The following is a 19,333-nucleotide window of genomic DNA, read 5'->3' as shown; positions in this document are numbered from 1 at the left end:
AGAGTTGACCATGGTTAAATTCCATGCCTACTATCTTTGTCTAATATTTCACAATAAGACATATGGTGGTGACAGGGACTTTGGGGGGCAGGTTCCTGACTCTAATGACAGTAAAACTATTATTTCACTACTGGACATACGATGCTGGGTTTTCTTTGGGGATGTATCCAATTCAACAACGTCTAGAATTTATGCCATTATCTTCAGTTTACCAAAAGTTTTTAACTGTACAGTAACTATAGAGAGTATTTTCAAATGCATTTTTAGTAACCGTTGTTTTGAATATAATGCTTTATCAGTATTGACTTGCTAATTTGCTGAATCACCTTTATGGATGTGCCAGTACTGAATCATCCTTGGATTCTGGGGAGGAACTCTATGAGGCAGTCATCAAGGACTCCAGCTGCAGATAAGCTAATTAAAGATCATCAGAAACCAAAGTATTTTCAGAGCAATTAAGTTTCCATAATAATAGCTGTAATTAACTGTGTTTTTCTTGTTTATATGCTTGTGGCTCTGGATCACATAGTTCATTGGATAATACATAATATATTTTTTTTGTTGAGTTTATTATTTGCAGATGTGGTAAACATTCAAGCTCACCAGGTAGATGACATTTAATTCTAGTTATCATTAAGGTTGCAAAATCTTCTCATGAGTGATCCTCTCTGTCGTTAAGTCAAACATGCAAATTTATTTCCAAGCGTGTCTTCTAATACTTCTGAAACGGTCTCGTGCAAAAGGACCGTTTTTAGAAAGCCTCTGAGGATTTGTTTATTGGATGGAGTATAGGAGAGGCAATTTTTCAAATAGAGGAGGAGCTCTAGAGAGACAAACTAATGCCTCCATAGTGCCCATTTGTTTTGGCCTTTAGTACTTTCCCAGATATTCTGGAAAGAGGCCAGAGCATCTGTTTTTGTTATTTTGATGACTGTTATTCTATAAATCTGAGATAGAAGGATCAGGAGCCTGAGAACAAGCCTCCAACTTTGGAATGGGAATAATAAGCATCCATTTTCTTTAGTATAGGAAAAAGGAGTTTTTCCTATGATCTGGCCTCCCTCCCCTCAGGAAACATGCCGGGGTTTGAGGCTACAGAACAAGTGAGTGTTAAAAGTATTCCTTTGCCTCTCATTGCCCTCTATACATTTGTTTCATTTCGGGGCCTCTCTCAAATGTCTGGATGAGGGTTATAGACAGCGATGTGCTGGTAAATGTTAAACAACTGGCTCTAACAGAAAAACAAATACACACACAAAACATACACACACACACACACACACACACACACGCATACATATACATATTAATAAAACCCTTGATACCGCTCAAGGGTTAAGGTAAAAAAACTGTTAAATATTTTCATATAGTTTTACAAATAGATTTTAGCTAAAACCTCCTTGATTTTCAGATTAGACCAATAATTTCAAAGGAATTGCTATTTCTTACAAAATCTACTTAGCGTTTTTATAATTTTATTGCCCACAATAGTGTCATAAAATCAGACTGCAAATAACTGCTTGATTACTATCCATTTCATCACAGAAGTCACTCACACCACTGACCAATGAATATAGTCCTGACATAAATGTTGATTCCTTTTTTTTTTTAATTTCACCAAGTAAGAAAAAACTGTGTCAGAGCATTGCTCAGAGGTCATTGACATGAGGGACTCCTTTGCTGAATCAGATAATAGTTTCTGAACACTAGAAAAATATTTCCTCAGTATTTGGGGTTATTCACAGTGTAACAGCTGCAGATACACCACACTTTTAAGTTTAACGCACATTTTCTCCAAGATGTTTTAAAATCTAGATAATCACCAAACTTAAATCTAGATAATCACCAAAACAATAAGTTAAGTCCTGCCTTTATAGCATTTGTTGATTTCCATGGCGTAAAAAAATCCTATCGGGCTGATTTCCAGCTACCAGCACTTCTCTGAAATCAGAACTGGGAAGAAAACACAATAGCAAGCCGTTGAATGGCATGTCTATCATTTAGACAGAATTAACAAAAATAACCTCAAGGGCATAGGTAATAGTAAACACTGGCAAAAATTAGAAGGTGATGTATATTTTTACCTGTTCTAAATTTATTTAATTGTAGTTTTATACGATTTAATTTTTAGTAATGGTCTTATTTAACACCAGCTTGCAAAATTCCCCCAAATTTAATGGTTGACCCTTGCAAGCAGGTTTGCTCTCACTGGAACCTAATCCATCACATCACTGGCTCCGTGAGTGACAATTTGTAGGGATTAGGGACAGAGTTCAATGCTTAAGAGAATCCCAAGTATCTGGCTGAAGCAAACGCATTAGATGTGTTTCTTCAAACCTCCCTGCCTCCCCATTACAATCCATCCGCATTGGTGCCAACAGTCTCTCAATAACTCGCACATCTGACCATTTCAGTCTCATACTCAGAAGCTTTGAACATCTACCCTTTTGATTAGCGGTTCCAATCTCTTTAGCATCCCACACAAAAGTTTGCGTCAACCATCCCCAAGCTGCCATCCAGTCAAGTCTTCCCACTGTGCGCCTGTGTTGTCTAGTCATACTGGACTCTTTATTACTCAAAGAGGCCATTCTCGCCACACCTCAGGGCCTTTGATGATGCTCTTCTATATCCCTCAGTCGGTCTTGCCCTTTCCTCTGCATGGCATTTAGTAGCTCCCTCATCCAGGTCTGGCTCACATAACCTTCTCCTTGGAAAGCTTTTCTTTACCTTCCTCTCCCGAATGAACCAGACTTTCAATCCAGTAGCTCTCGCACACTTTTGTACATATTATCTGCTATACAATAGGTTTTTTTTCTTAAGCACTTATGATTTTTCTAAAATTATCTGGCTCATTTATTTGTTCATTTCCACATCCGTAAGTTCTTTGAAACATTGTCTGGTTTGCCACCAATTCCCCAGGGCCAAGAGCAGTTATCATTGGCATGTGCATGCTCCGTAACCCTTGTTTAATGAGTGGGTGGAAGACATTTTAAGTCCTTAAGTATACTGGCACTCCAAGGTTCAACCATCTAGCTTCACAAGGTATTTTTCCTTAATAAACTGCTTGCTTAGATTTTATATTATTCTGTTTAGGACTTTTGCATCTGCTCGAGTAATTGAGATTAGCTTTGAGTTTTCCTGTGCTACCTTTGTCTAATTCTGGTTTCAGAGTAATGTTAGCTCATAGAACCCCACAGAAGTTGCTTCATTTTTCTGTTAGTTTACAAAACCTGGGATTTAAATTTTTAATTTATTTTCTTCTTCTTATTTTCTTTTTAATTTCTGACAGAAGTAGAAGGCATCCCAATAAGAATATACCATCAGAGAACTGTGTTCAGAAGTCACTGGAAATAATCCATTCTTTGTGGATTCATTTTACCAATATGATATACAGTCACCTTCATTCATGTCAGTCTGTTTTCAGAATTTGCTTATTTTCCTTTTGATGTAATTTTATTTCTTGAACCTGTGAAGTATGAACATGGTTCAAAATTTCCGTCCTTTACCCAGAAGTATCACTCGATATGCATTCTTTCTTCACCTCATAGTATATCATGGAGCTCTTTCCCTACCAGCACATGAAGATGATTCTCATTCATTTTCATGGCTTCCCAGGTGCTCCAGTGTGAATCTGTCCTGGAGATTATTCAACCTTTCCCCTATGGATGGACATTAACATTATTTCCATTTTATAATATATCACAAATAATGCTCCCTGAGCAACTTCGTACATTTTTGTTAATTCATATATGTAGAATCATATTTTTCAGGTAGATTCTTAGAAGTGGAATTCCTGAGTCCAAGGTTAAGGCAAATGTTGCTTTGTTAGATATTACTAAACTTTCCCACCATATGTATTATATCATTTTACACTCCCACCAGCAGTGCACATGTACGCCCATTTCTCCTTAGCATTGTCAGCTGGGTGGGTTGTAGGATTTTTGACTATCAGATAGGCAAGAATTGATATCCCAGTGTAGTTTTAACTTGCCCTTCATTTTGATTATAAATGAATATCTTTTCATGTATTTAAGGGTCATTTGCCTTTTTCTCCACTGTGAACTTTCTTTTCATCTTGTTAAATAAATGGGACTACACTGAATTTTACATCTTTAGGATGTTATATCATCCTGTCCACAAGTATAAGATGCTTTCTTGTTTATTTAAATCTCCTTTTGATTCTTTTAGGAATATTTAAAGTTTTTCTTATATAGGATTTACATTTCTTATTAAGTTTACTCCTAGATATTTCACATATTTTGCTTCTTTTGAAAATTTGGTCTTTTCCTTTTTTTTAACTTCTAACTGGTTATAGTTTATAATTAATGCTATTGACTTTTGTCTTAGTTTCATATCCTGCCACTTTACTGAATTATCTTGCTTTTCATTGGTTCTCTTGGGTTTCTTCAAGAAAGTTCTGTTAGCCTGTTAGCCAGATAGAGTGTGCCCTTTACTAATCTGATTCTTGGGCTCCCATTTGCTCCCTTTCCAATGCTCCTTATGAGAGCACTTATACGACACTTTCTATGCGTTGGTCAATGTTTGAAGCACTTTACACACATTTATACTTTTAATACTCACAACAAATCTACAAAATACTGTCATTATCCTTATTTCACAGAGAGGTTAAGTAACTTGCTTGTATGGAATGGAGTCAGGATACCAGCCCTTGACCCTGGCTATAGGGTCTGTCCTCTTACCCTCCACCTATTACAAAATAAAATCGTTTCCCTTAAATTTTCCTTCTTTTAGTTCAACCACCTTGGAATTCTTAGATTGGAGGAGACAAAAGCAAGAGGAGTTTCTTTTCTTTCTTTTTTTCTTCGTTTTCTTTTTCTAATACCCACTGTTCTCCTTAAGAATGTCAGGCATCCCTTCAGACTCTACTTGACTACTTTCCACTACAACCATTTACTTTAAAGCTTTTGAGTGGGTTTAATGCCATCAGGCTCCTCTCTCCCTCACTCTAATTTTCACTTCCCTTTCAATTAAAGATAAGCATTAAGAGCAACAACATTGGGGATTCCCTGGTGGCGCAGTGGTTGAGAGTCCGCCTGCCGATGCAGGGGACACGGGTTTGGGCTCCCATTTGCTCCCTTTCCAATGCTCCTTATGAGAGCACTTATACGACACTTTCTATGCGTTGGTCAATGTTTGAAGCACTTTACACACATTTATACTTTTAATACTCACAACAAATCTACAAAATACTGTCATTATCCTTATTTCACAGAGAGGTTAAGTAACTTGCTTGTATGGAATGGAGTCAGGATACCAGCCCTTGACCCTGGCTATAGGGTCTGTCCTCTTACCCTCCACCTATTACAAAATAAAATCGTTTCCCTTAAATTTTCCTTCTTTTAGTTCAACCACCTTGGAATTCTTAGATTGGAGGAGACAAAAGCAAGAGGAGTTTCTTTTCTTTCTTTTTTTCTTCGTTTTCTTTTTCTAATACCCACTGTTCTCCTTAAGAATGTCAGGCATCCCTTCAGACTCTACTTGACTACTTTCCACTACAACCATTTACTTTAAAGCTTTTGAGTGGGTTTAATGCCATCAGGCTCCTCTCTCCCTCACTCTAATTTTCACTTCCCTTTCAATGAAAGATAAGCATTAAGAGCAACAACACTGGGGCTTCCCTGGTGGCGCAGTGGTTGAGAGTCCGCCTGCCGATGCAGGGGACACGAGTTCGTGCCCCGGTCCGGGAAGATCCCACATGCCGCAGAGCGGCTGTGCCTGTGAGCCATGGCCGTTGAGCCTGCGCGTCCGGAGCCTGTGCTCCGCGACAGGAGAGGCCAAAACAGTGAGAGGCCGCGTACCACAAAAAAAAAAAAAGAGCAAAGACATCAGTATTGTTGCTACAGAAAAAGGGCAGAATGCACTTATTTGTTCAATATGCTAGAAAATGTGGAATTCTTATTGTGTTGAGTTAGTTTTGGCTTGGATTTGTCACACAATCTCTTGTTAGTGACAGAAGTCAAATTGAAATAGCATTTTAAAAAGAGAGACAGAAAAGTGGAGGGTGGTGGTTTGTGCTAAGTAGACAGAGACACCTCACATTATAAGAGCCTTTGGAACAAGCACACCTGTTGAGACTGGATATAAATGTATCTCTCCGTTCCTCACCCCAAACTTCCAAACTCATTTTTGTTGTTCCCCTTCACTTCACCTTTCTTCTCAATCTTTCCCAAGAGGCCGGAGACACTTCCTCAGCCCCTCCAGTCTCATTCACACCCTCATAAAAGAAAGAAAAATTATGTTCAAACCGCTGAAAATCTCAGAAAGCTCTGTCACTGGCTCAGCTCAGGCCACTTGCCTACTTTTGGGCCAATCACTGTGGCCCAGGAGAGCAGTTCTATTGGCAATAAGCCTGTGTAATTATCCCAGCATTTTTCAAACTGCAGTGTCCTACCCTGCCTTGAAATCAATTTAGTGAGCACCCAGAGCATGGTTTTTAAGAAATGTAAAAGGTTAGAACAGGATCAAAAATCTAATGACAATCTAAATTTCAAGAAAAACTAACTTTCACAGAGTAGTTACAAACAGAATTTACAAGGAAGGTGTCAAGATAACATTTTTAACTGGACTGTTTTATTGAAAGATTGTATATTGTTCTTTGGAATCTAGCCACAGCTCTTCCTCAGAAACTATGTGCTTAGCCTTTGGTTTTTGGTTTGTTGTTTCCGTTCCCCAGAAATGCAATATACTTACTAGGCTTTGCTAACTGGAGACTTTACTGGCACTTGCCTCTGTGGTGGTGGCCCTTGGTTTCCCTTAATATCGGACTGGGCTTCCCTGGTGGTGCAGTGGTTGAGGGTCCGCCTGCCGATGCAGGGGACACGGGTTCGTGCCCCGGTCTGGGAAGATCGCACATGCCGCGGAGCGGCTGGGCCCGTGAGCCATGGCCGCTGAGCCTGCGTGTCCGGAGCCTGTGCTCCGCAACGGGAGAGGCCACAACAGTGAGAGGCCCGCGTACTGCAAAAAAAACAAATATCGGAGTGAACGCCCGCCCTGGGCCGTGGTTGTGCAGAGTCAGGCAGGATGATGCCTGACTTGTAGCTGCCATGTTGTCTGCCAGGCCTTGCATCGACCCTCGCTCCGAGCAGACTCGCTCCTCGCCAGCCAAGGAGAAGACACGATGAACTTCTGCCTACCTGCTCCCCACCTCCAAAACAGAGAAAGCTGAAAAACAAGAGTTAACACACGATTGAGGGAAATACCCGCAGGCTATTTTAGCTGCTTGACTAAGGTATAAGGTGTGGTTAGTGTTCTGATTGGCTGATGTCAGGGAGGCATTTATCCAATCAGAGAGTTGAATTGGCAGTCCTACTTTTACTTTTATTCTACTATAATCATCCTCCAATCAAACCTGGTTGTTTCAAAACTTCATTTGAATATATGGACTATAAATGAATCCCTCCCACGGCATCCATGTAAATCATCAGTCTTTCTTAGAGACCAAGTTGCGTTACAATGACTGATTTTCTGAAGGGTTTTTATGAGTCTCAGAAAGGCGATTGAAAAGCGAGAACTGCAAATGTTGACATTACAACAGGAGTTGTGTTTGTTTGGCGAGTTCCTAAAGCAAGTTTGCTTCAAAATCCAGCTGTGGTAGTAGGATCAAGTTTTCTGGGAAACACCGCAAGTTAGAATTCGCTGCCTCTAGTACTGCCCAGAGAACTGCAAGGCTATTGGGCTGTTTTACTAGAACCCAAAGGGTTTATTCAGAGCCATTTCAAGTTCTTCCATCAAAGGAGTGTTTACTGTTTACTGACCATCTAGGACATCAGCAAGAAGTGAGTAATAATTTATAATTTATCTCTATAATTTCGTTATTTTGGAATGTTATATGAATGAGATCATACAGTATATAACCTTTTGAGATTGACTTTATTTTCACACAGCATAATTCCCCAGAGATCGATCCAAGTTGTTGCATGTATCAGTAGCTTGTTCCTTTTTATTGTTGAATAGTATTCCATGGTATGGATAAACAACAGCATATTTAACATTCACCTATTAAAGGACATATTAGTGTTTTTCCAAGCTTTGACCACTACAAAATAAACAAATCAAGAACAAATAAACAAAACCCTGGTATAAACATTCACCCTCAGGTTTTTGTGTCAATGTAAATTTTCATTTCTCTGGGATGGATGCTCAGTAGTGGGAGTGCTGGATCACACAGTAAGCATATGTTTAGATTTTTAAGAAACTACCAAAATATTTTCCTCCACCTTCATGCCAGCATTTCAATTTGTCACTATTTTTAATTTTACTTGCCTAATGGGTATATATTAACATCTCATCATAGTCTTAATCTCATTTCTCTAATGGTTATTAATGTTAAACAGCTTTTCATGTGCTCAGCTTGCCATCTCTGTGTCTTCTGTGAAATGTCTCTGTGACATTTTGCCCATTTTGTAATGGGATAATTTGAGTTTGGGGGTTTTTTTGTTGTTGTTTTTAACTATTGAGCTTGGAAAGTTCTTTATATACTCTAAAAATGAGGCTTTTGTCATATATGAAGTTTGCATATATTTCTTTTATGTCTATAGTTTGTCTTTTTATCCTTTCCACAGGGACTTTCACAAAACAAAAGTTTTTACTTTTGATGAGATTTACCAACTTTTTCTTTTCTGGATCGTTTGGGTTTCATTTTTGCCTAGCTCTCGATCCCCAATATTTTTATATCTTTTTTTCTAAAAGGTTCATAGATTTATATTTTACATTTAACTCTACCATCCATTTTGAGTTACTTTTTGTAAGTGGTTTGAGGCTTAAGTGGAGGTTCTTATTTTTGCCTGTTGCTCCATCATCATTTGTTGAAAAAACTATTCTTCTTCATTGTATTTCTCTTCATCATTGTCTAAAATCGGTTGGCCATACTTGTGTGGGACAATTTGTGGGTTCTCTGTTCTGGTCCACTGATACATTTGTCTATCCCTTTCCTGTTACTATACAGCCTTGATTACTGTAATACATAATAAATCTTGAAATTGGGGAGAGTGACTCTTCCCACTTTATTCTTCTTTTTCAAAATTATTTTAGACATTGTACCTGGCAGCTATTAGTAGTTTTAGGAGGTTTTTTGTTTCTTTTGTTTTGTTTTGTTTGTAGATTCCTTGTTTTCTTCTACACAGACCATCATGTCATCTTTGAACAGAAGGAATTTTGTTTCCTTCTTTCAGATCCATATGCCTTTTTCTTTTTCTTGCCTGACTGTGCAGTGGAGGACTTCAATGTGAAGTTGAATTTAATGGTGAGGATGGATATCTTTGCCTTGTTCTTGACCTTATGGGGAGGCATTGCGTCTCTTCATTAGTTATGGTGTTACCTGTAGGATATCTGTAGATGCCCTTCATTAGACACAGAAACTTCTCTTCTACTAATCTGTTGAGTTTTTAATCAGATAAGGTTGATGAATTTTGGCAAATGTTTTTTCTGCATTCACTGATGTGATCATGTTGTTTTTCTTTATACTGTTAATATGGTGGGTTACACTGATCGATTTTGAATATTGAACCAGTCTTACATTCTTTGATCTACATTGCTGGACTTGATTTGCTAATATTGTATCAATGTTCATAAGGAATATTGGTCTAGTTTTTGTTTGTACTGTTTTTGTCTGATTTTAGTATTAGGGTAATTTTGGACTCATAAAATGAGTTGGGAAGTATGTTATCTTCTTTTATATTCTGGAAGAAATTGTGTGAAATCAGTGTTATTTCTTCTTTAAAGATTCGGTAGAATTCTCCAGTGAAACCATCTAGATCTAGTGGTTTCATTTCCTAAAGGGTTTTAATTACTATTTCAGTTTCTTTAAGATATAAGAATATTTAATTTCTATAATTTATCTTAGATGAATTCTGCTAGTTTCTTTTCCCTTATTATCATTTTAATAGTCTGTTATTTTATCCCCTGTTTTGAGATTGGTAGTTTGTGTCTTCTCTCTTTTATCATCAGTCTTGATACAGCTTTTTCAATTGTATTGGTCTTTTTAAAAGACTTTTTGTTTCAGTGATTTTTCTGTTGTTTTTCTGTTTTAATCTCATTGAGTTCTCCTCTTGTTTTTATTTTCTTTATGCTTAATTGAACTTACTTTGCTCTTCTTTTTCCATGTCTTAACATTGAAACTTAGATTAATGATTTGAGAACTTTTACCTTCTCTGATATAAACATTTAGTGCTAAATTTCCCACTAGGCATGGCTTTCACTGCATTCTACAAATTTTTTAAATTAAACTTTTTTATTTTGAGATCATGGTAGATTCACATGCAGTTGTAAGAAATAATGCAGAGAGATACCATGCACCCTTTGCTCAGTTTCCCCCAAAGGTAACATCTTGCAAAACTTAGTACAATATCACAACCAGGATATTGCTGATGCTTTAATCAGGATATAGAATATTGCCATCACCGCAAGGATCCCTCATGTTGCCTTTTTATAGCCACAGATACTTCTCTGCTACCACCGCCTCAACTCTTGGGCCACTAATATAGTCTCTGTTTCTTATGTCGTTTCAAGAATGTACTATAAATTGAATTTATAGTAGGTAATCTTTTGGAGTTGGCTTTTTTTTAATAGAGTTTATTTTTTAAAGCAGTTTTAGGTTTAAAGCAGAAAAATTGTGCAGAAAGTACAGCAACTTCTCATGTACCTCCTCTTCGTCTACATTAGTGTGGTACATTTGTTACAATTAATGAACCACTATTGATATGTTATTATTAAAGTCTATAGCTTGTGTTAGGATTCACTCTGTGTTGTAAAGTTCTGTGGGTTTTGACAGATGCATAGTGTCGTGTATCTACCTTATAGTATCATACAGAGGGTTTCCCTGCCCTAAAAATCCTGTGTGCTCCACTTGTTCATCCCTGCCCCCTCTCACCACCAAACCCTGGCAGCTGCTGGCCTTTTTACTATCTCTATCGTTTTACCTTTTCCATGATATGATTAGTTGGACTCATACAGTATGTAGTCTTTTCAGACTGGCTTCTTTCACTTAGCAGTATGCATTTAAGATTCCTCCATGCCTTTCCACGGCTTGATAGTTCATTTCTTTTTATCACTGAATAATACTCCGTTGTATGGGTGTAACATAGTTTATTTATCCATTCACCTGTTGAACAACATCTTGGTTGTTTCCAGTTTTTGGCAATTGTGCATAAAGCTGCTATAAGGAGTTTGTGTGTATGTGTGTGAATGTACATATAAACTCATTTGGATAAATAGCTATGAGCACTATTACTGGATCAAATAGCCAACGTTTACTATTGTAAGAAACTGTGTCTTCCAAAGTGGCCATACCATTTTGTGTTACAAACAGCAATGAATGGGTGTTCCTGTTGCTTTATTTCCTACTTAGCATTTCATATTGTCAGTGTTTTGGATTTTGGTCATTCTAATAGGTGTGAGATAATAGTGGTATCTCATTGTGGTTTTAATTTGCAGTTCCCTAATAAAATATGGTATTGAATTCCTTTTCATGTGCTTATTTGCTGTCTGTATACCCTTTTTGGTGAAATGTCCCTTCATGCTTTTGCCCATTTTCTAATTGGATTCTTTAACATTTTCTAACTATTGGATTTTGGAAGTTCTTTATATATTCTAGATACTAGCCCTTTATCAAATATGTATTTTGCAACTATTTTCTTTGAACCTGTATCTTGTCTTTTCATCCTCTTAACAGAGTGTATTTCTTATGGTCACCGTAACAGATTTTCACAAACTGGGTAGTTTAAAACAACAGAAATTTGTTCTCATGTAATATTGGCAGGACGAAGTCCAAAATCAGGTGCTGGCAGAATTGGTTCTTTCTGGATGCTCTGAGAGATAATTTGTCCCATGCTTCCCTTCTAGTTTCTGGTGGCTTCCAGGAATCTTTTGTGTTGCTTGATTTGTAGCTGCATCTCTTCAATCTCTGCTTTCATCTTCCATGCAATCTTCTCTTCTGTGTGTCTTCTCTTCTGTCTCTTATAAGAATACTTGTTACTGGATTTAGGCCCTACTGGGGCCCTTGAGATGATCTGAGATCCTGGATAACCCAGAATGAACACAGATACCAACTAGAATCCAAGCAGAACCTGAAAGGTTGGGATTAAGGAGAATCAGAAGAAAGGTATCAGGAATGAAATGACTTATATCACACAGGATTTATTTTTTATAGTTCTTTATGGTAACAAGAGGAGAGACTATTCATTTGGGAAAACCTAAATTTTGCTGCCAGATATTTTTAAGGGGAAAACTGTGATCTAATATCACTGTTATATTTCAGTGAATGCAGCAAGCTTAGCTCTTATTTCCAGCATCATGTTATTTGGGTGCCGTTAGTATATGATGGTCATATACTATTGGTTGATTAACACACTGATGAGTTTAGTTGGACCATGTAAGAAAGTAAAGTTCAAGATGGAAAAGACAAGAGGGTGTCACTTTTATTTCTACTGGGTAGAAAGGGCTTGGAGGCAAACTTAGTTAAATGTGATCCAGGTCTGATAAAATTTCAAGATTTTAGCTGATTCATTGGGTAAGAGAAGGAACCATGAGTGACAGACTGACGTTATCTCACTGCCCTCATATGGATTCTGGCAGTAGAGGTAAGGATTGAAAAGATGACTCCATGGAATGGATCCCCACCCAGAGAGGATGACCCCGTCAGAATGTTCTGATGATCCACAAATACTCTCAAAGGGCCAGCCATACTCCTTTTTTGGTGTTAAATTTGTCTTTTAATTGTCTTATATCATTAGAAGAAGGAGGAAAATTCCATCCCTTAACTAAATTTTATCCTTCTCCTCTGCCTCTCTCTCCCTTATTCTGTATTTATCTCTCAATGGTACACCATGATTAAAAACAAGGCCATTTTCATTTCAGTACTAAAAAAAGTACTGAGATGAAGGACCCAGATTAATGACCAAACACATTTCATTGACAGTGGTGCTGGACAGAGGGTTTTCGTTGTGCCAAGTTGAAAGCTGTCCCTTGAATTTGCCAGACAAATGTGCTTGCAAGTGAAACACGTAGTTGAAATATATTAAGGAAAGATAGGGGAGACATTAAAAGTAACCTGAATAACCCTGAGAACAGAAAGAAAAGTTACTGGGACTAAGTCCTTAGAGCGTGGAATCTCAGCAGCCACAGAATTTTTTTCTGATGTTGCCTTCATTTTCTTAATTTGTTCTAAGAACAAGAGATTAGCCACTAACGGCTCTAGATTAATTTTCTAAAGTCTTCAGATTGCTCTGCACCTATACAAATGCGTCCCTTCAATTTCCAGGTCTGAGAATCCCAGGAAAGATTGGGTGGCATTCCCACTCTTTGAATGAACATTTTGGCCCAGCGAGTGCAGTTTCTTTATTGGCTAAACCTGTGTGCCTCATGAGCTGCTTGGATCAGCCGTTCCTATCATTTCAGCGTTCCAAACAGCAAATCATGAACCATTTGTGAAGTAGGATACTCAAGAGAACAGTTGAACAAAACGGAATAATTAAGAACAGTAATCTCAGAATCCTTCCACGGTGGCATATTGTTTATGAAAACTTTTAAGTTATTTGTATGCATGTGTATTTCTGAGTGTGATTTTGCTCATATAGTAAAACGGATTTCTTAATGTGTTGTAGGAAAAAAAAGAAAAACTCAGTGTACTGCATTGAATATAAATCTGTGTATTTGAATTCCGTCCGTGCTGCTGCTTGTGTAACTCATTACTCACAGCAGCAAGGCAGTTTCCCCCGTCTTGCGTAATAGAGTGCATTAGAGCATGATTGCTCACTTAACCCCTGGGCTCCTCATTTACCCATTTAGATAGTAATCAGACGTACTTATTTCCCCTTCTGGGCTTCAGCATCAAGCCTCATTTATCCTTGTTTCTCCTGATTTCGTATGTCTTTAACCCCCCTTCTTCTCCCCAATTTTTCCATAGTCTGATTCCAGTGGAATATTACAATTCTTTTACTAAGTGTTTGGTATGGCTTTCTGAAATTATAAATGAAAAACTGCTATCAATCACCAAAAAGCACGATTTTATTTTACTTATTAAAATAGCTTCTCGTATAACAGTTTGCATGAACTGAGGATAAAAGATTAACACCAGCATTTAAAAAAATTCTTTTTAAATTTTTATTCTATTTTGAAGTGTAGTTGATTAACAAATGTTATGTTAGTTTTCGGTGTACAGCATAGTGATTGAGTTATACGTGTATCTATTCTTTTTCAAGTTCTTTTCCCATTTAGGTTATTACAGAATATTGAGCAGAGTTCCCTGTGACATACAGTAGGTCCTTGCTGGTTACCTATTTTAAATATAGCAGTGTGTATATGTCAGTCTCCAACTCCCAATCTAATCCCTCTCCCCTACTCTCCCCCCTCTCCCCCCTCCCCCTTAACCATAACTTCATTCTCTAATTCTGAGTCTGTTTCTGTTTTGTAAATAAGTTCATTTATATCATTTTCTTCTGGATTTCACATGTAAGAGATATCATATATGTTCGTCTTTCTCTGTCCTACTTACTGCACTTAGTATGATAATCTCCAGGTCCATCCATGTTGCTGCATATGGCATGATTTCATCTTTTTAATGGCTAACATTCCATTGTATATATGTACCACATCTTCTTTATCCATTCATCTGTTGATGGACATTTAGGTTGCTTCCATGTCTTGGCTATTGTAAATAGTGCTTCAGTGAACACTGGGGTGCATGTATCTTTTTGAATTATGGTTTCCTCCAGATATATGCCCAGGACTGGGATTGCTGGATCATACGCTAGCTCTATTTTTAGTTTTTTAAGGAACCTCCATACTGTTCTCCTTAGTGGTTGTATCAATTTACATTCTCACCAACAGTGTAGAATGTACTGTTGGTGGGAATGTAAACCAACCTTTTCTCCACACCCTCTCCAGCACTGATTATTTCTAGACTTTCTGATGATGGCCATTCTGACTGATGTAAGGTGATATTTCATTGTAGTTTTGATTTGTATTTCTCTAGTAATTAGTGATGTTGAGCATATTTTCATGTACCTCTTGGCCATCTGTATGTCTTCTTTGGAGAAATGTCTATTTAGGTCTTCTGCCCATTTTTTGCTTGGGTTGTTTGGTTTTTTGATATTGAGCAGCGTGAGCTGTTTGTAAATTATGGAGATTAATCCCTTGTCGGTCGTATTGTTTGCAAATATTTTCTCCCATTCTGTGGGTTGCTTCTTCATTTTGTTTATGGTTTCCTTTGCTGTGCAAAAGCTTTTGAGTTTAATTGGGTCCCATTTATGTTTTTATTTCCATTACTCTAGGAGATGGATCAAAAAAGATATTGCTGCGATTTATGTCAAACAGTGTTCTGCCTATGTTTTCCTCTAAGTTTTTTAGTAACCGGTCCTACATTTAAGGCCTTTAATCCATTTTGAGTTTATTTTTGTGTATGGTGTTAAAGACTGTTCTAATTGCAACACCAGCATTTTGAAGTAGCCATAATTAATATTACATTGAATATAAATGACTCATTGAAATGTTATTTTTTTTGAAACTTGGTCACAGCTCCTTTTCTGAAAGATGGCTCTGAAGAGAACTGTTGATTTCCAATATAATTATTTCCCAGTTAATTGTGAAGCATTACCCTGCAGGTGTTACTTGCACCTAATTTTATCTCCCTTTTGTTACAGCAGAATCCTTTTAATATTTCTAAATGATTTGTCTAACATAGTCCAGAATAGTGTTAAAATATGATAAAGGGCTTCCCTGGTGGCGCAGTGGTTGAGGGTCCGCCTGCCCGTACAGTGGACGCGGGTTCGTGCCCCGGTCCGGGAGGATCCCACATGCCGCGGAGCGGCTGGGCCCGTGAGCCATGACCGCTGAGCTTGCGCGTCCGGAGCCTGTGCTCCGCAACGAGAGAGGCCACAACAGTGAGAGGCCCGTGTACCGCAAAAAAAATAATAAATAAATAAAAAAAAAATAAAAAGTCTGCTAACAGTAACTACTATTATTCCACTAAGAAACAAAAACTATCCAGCTAAACACACTAGCAAATGTTAAGCATCTTCTGAGTTTAACAAGACTATTTTTCCCTTTGGCTTTATAAAGTGAATTGTTTGCTTTCACTCAACATTGAAACAACCTCACATTCTTAGATCCCCATTTGTCATTGTTTGGTAATTTTTTAATGGGCTGCCAAAGTTAGTTCACATTTAATGGAGATTTATGGGTTATTTAAAACATATTGGGCTTCCCTGGTGGCGCAGTGGTTGAGAGTCCGCCTGCCGATGCAGGGGACGCGGGTTCGTGCCCCGGTCCGGGAAGATCCCACATGCCGCGGAGCAGCTGGGCTCGTGAGCCGTGGCCGCTGTGCCTGCGCGTCCGGAGCCTGTGCTCCGCGGCGGGAGAGGCTGCGGCAGTGAGAGGCCCGCATACCGCAAAAAAAAAAAAAAAAAAATATTGCACTGCACTTAGTAGCATGCTTTTTTCATTAAATTTTATATTTCTTCAAAAATACATATTTTTTCATAATCTGGAGCCACTTCCTTAGCCATAGATTTCTCTTTTCCTTAAATATCTAAGAGGATGGTAGCTCATCAACTTTTTTTCCCATTTATCTTAGTCCTCACTGCTTTCTAGGTTCAATTTAAGCAATTTATGTTTTTCCAGAAACTCTTACACTTCATCAGTATTTTTAAATGTTTTTTTTAAACTATGTTTTTGTAATTTTAGAACACTTCGATTCTATATATAGGTTTGGGTATACGTTTATAGACAAGAGTAGTGTTCAAATTTTAACTTGGCAACTGTTTAAGGAATTTTTAAATTATAAACATGTAGATTTTTGTTTTGTGTTTGGAAATTTTTGATGCTTTCATTTTCGTACAAAAAGTTTTATTTGGCTGCTTTCTTATTTGTCAGTTGTCTCTGTGGGTGTTTACTCGTAGGCAGTGCTAAAAGATCAACAAAATAGGGCTCCCCTGGTGGCGCAGTGGTTGAGAGTCCGCCTGCCGGTGCAGGGGACACGGGTTCGTGCCCCGGTCCGGGAGGATCCCACGTGCCGCGGAGCGGCTGGGCCCGTGACCCATGGCCGCTGAGCCTGCGCGTCCGGAGCCTGTGCTCCGTAGCGGGAGGGGCCGCAGCGGTGAGAGGCCCGCGTACCGCAAAAAAAAAAAAAAAAAAAAAAAAAAAGATCAACAAAATATTTTGCTTCATTTTCAGTGGTTAAATCTGTTGAATTCAGTGCCTACTATTCCTGAATAATTGGTGGTAGAAAGCTGCCTTGTCACATTACTTACCCACTCTAATATTGATAGTATTGTACCATTAAAATGGTATGTCTTGTTTGAGATTTATCCTACACACTATCAACCTGTTTGCTGTTTTTCATGTAATTAGCTGTCAAGTATGTCTTTTATCTTTTGGCTTAACATGTCATGCTTAGAGATTTCAGGATATAGAACCATCCTAGAACTCTTGGAAATCCCTTGCTAGAAAGCACTTGAGAGAACAAGAAGCCGTGATGCATACTGACTTGCTAGCTGCTTGGCTGACACTTCTGTTGACATGCTCTCCAAACATGAGTTAAGCCAAAAGCTGCAACTTCACAAGTCTTTCTTTGCTTTTAATCCACTCATTTAGTCTAACTTTATCCTCCCTAAAGATCATGCGTCTTAATTCTTTCTTGGGAATTGTGTTCATTGTCAGAACAATCCTAAATTTGCTTCTTTCCCCAAGGAGAATGGCATCTCCTCCAACCCCACCCCGATCCCGCCAGGAGCCCGCTAGGATGTTTGCTCTATCTACTCTGAAATGTAAAAAATTTACACCCAAGTTCACGAGTTTTGTTGTAAAAATTTTTATGAAGTTAAACTGTTTCAGGGGTGTCACCGGAGCTACATACTTTTCAGAGTCCAGAGTTCTGTTAGCGTTAGTTGTGGTGAGTTCTTTTTTGGTGCCAATCACTGGTCTGTAGTCTCTTTCTAAACCTAACCTGTTTCTCAGTAATTGTGAGTGGCTTTGGTTTCAGTTTGGGGCTTTTCTCCTTTAGACATTCAGGTTACTCACTTGGCTTTGCAACTTGTGAAGTGTTACTTGCACTGAACCTTGTGGCGGTGGCTCTCGATCTTCCTGGGCAGCAGCACTGCCTGGATGCTGGGTAGGACACCGCCCTGAGCGATGGTCACACCGCCCAGCAGCTTGTTGAGCTCTTCGTCATTACGGATGGCCAACTGCAGGTGACGCGGGATGATGCGCATCTTCTCGTTGCCATGGGTCGCATTGCCCGCCAGCTCCAGGACCTCGGCCGTCAGGTACTCCAGAACCGCTGCCAGGTAAACCAGTGTGCCGGCCCCAATCCGCTCGACGTAATTGCCCTTGCGGAGAAGGTGGTGGACTCGGCCCACGGGGAACTGCAGGCCGGCTCTGTATGAAAGAGACTTGGCCTCAGTGCGTGCTTGCCACCCTGCTTGCCACGTCCAGACATTACTATAGGAATACTAATCTGTTATAATGGAAACAAATACCGTTAGGGCAGGTACGGGGTCTATTTATCGTCTCACGGTGGGTTGTGATTTACTATTTGATTGGCTGATACCCTTATATCCAATCAGAGAATCATACTGGAATCACCTCATTTACATACACGTCACTACCCATTACCCAATCAGATGTGAGCTGCCCAATACGTCAGCTGAGCTCCGTGGATATAAATATCACGCTTCAACAGAGCAACTGCCACTGGTTTTCTGTTTTAGAGTTGTAGGTTGGCCATGCCGGAACAGGGTTCTAAGAGCAGTGCTAGTTCCATAAAAGGCTATAAGAAAGCCGTGACTAAAACTCAGAAAAAGGAGGAGAAAAAGCGCAAGAGATATCGCAAAGAGAGCTATTCAGTTTATATCTATAAAGTACTGAAACAAGTTCATCCGGATACTGGTATTTCTTCGAAGGCTATGAGTATTATGAATTCACTTGTTACTGATATGTTTGAGCGCATTGCAGCGGAGGCGTCCCGCCTCGTGCGTTACAACAAGTGTTCGACAGTCACATCCAGGGAGATCCAGACAGCAGTGCGCTTGCTGCTTCCTGGGGAGTTGGCCAAGCACGCAGTGTCCGAGGGCACCAAGGCTGTCAGTAAATACAGTAGTTCCAAGTAAAGAAATTCAGACTCTTGTAACCCAAAGGCTCTTTTAAGAGCCACTTAACTTTCTAGAGAGTTGTAGGCTTTTTGCTTGGCTGCTCAGTGTGTGTGGGCAGGCTTACTCTTAGAGTGAGCTATAGCTGTTATGCTAGCAACTGTCAGATTCACGTTGCTGCCTTTAGTGTGGTTAAGAAATACGTAGATAACTCGTCCGTCTCACGTGACTAT

At 38.9% G+C, this 19,333-nt stretch overlaps 1 protein-coding gene and 1 pseudogene across 1 annotated transcript; one reads left to right on the top strand and one right to left on the bottom strand.

The window, feature by feature from the left end:
* Positions 1-18,056: 18,056 nt before the first annotated feature.
* LOC112404138 (histone H2A type 1-A-like) lies at positions 18,057-18,451 on the bottom strand (annotated as a pseudogene).
* A 286-nt stretch (positions 18,452-18,737) lies between these two features.
* On the top strand, positions 18,738-19,121 carry LOC112404139 (histone H2B type 1-A-like). Its single transcript, XM_024751990.1, has one exon. The coding sequence runs from the start codon at positions 18,738-18,740 to the stop codon at positions 19,119-19,121; it is 384 nt and encodes a 127-aa protein (XP_024607758.1).
* Positions 19,122-19,333: the final 212 nt, after the last annotated feature.

Source organism: Neophocaena asiaeorientalis, unplaced genomic scaffold (assembly GCF_003031525.2).
Source record: "Neophocaena asiaeorientalis asiaeorientalis breed wild unplaced genomic scaffold, Neophocaena_asiaeorientalis_V1.1 scaffold165, whole genome shotgun sequence".
Lineage (NCBI taxonomy): Eukaryota > Metazoa > Chordata > Mammalia > Artiodactyla > Phocoenidae > Neophocaena > Neophocaena asiaeorientalis.
The sequence above is the reverse complement of the archived record's forward strand: the minus strand, read 5'-3'. Positions and strand labels throughout refer to the sequence as shown.

Coding starts and splice junctions, on each gene's coding strand:
- LOC112404139 (XM_024751990.1), top strand. CDS start 18,738: ATGCCGGAACAGGGTTCTAAGAGCAGTGCTAGTTCCATAAAAGGCTAT.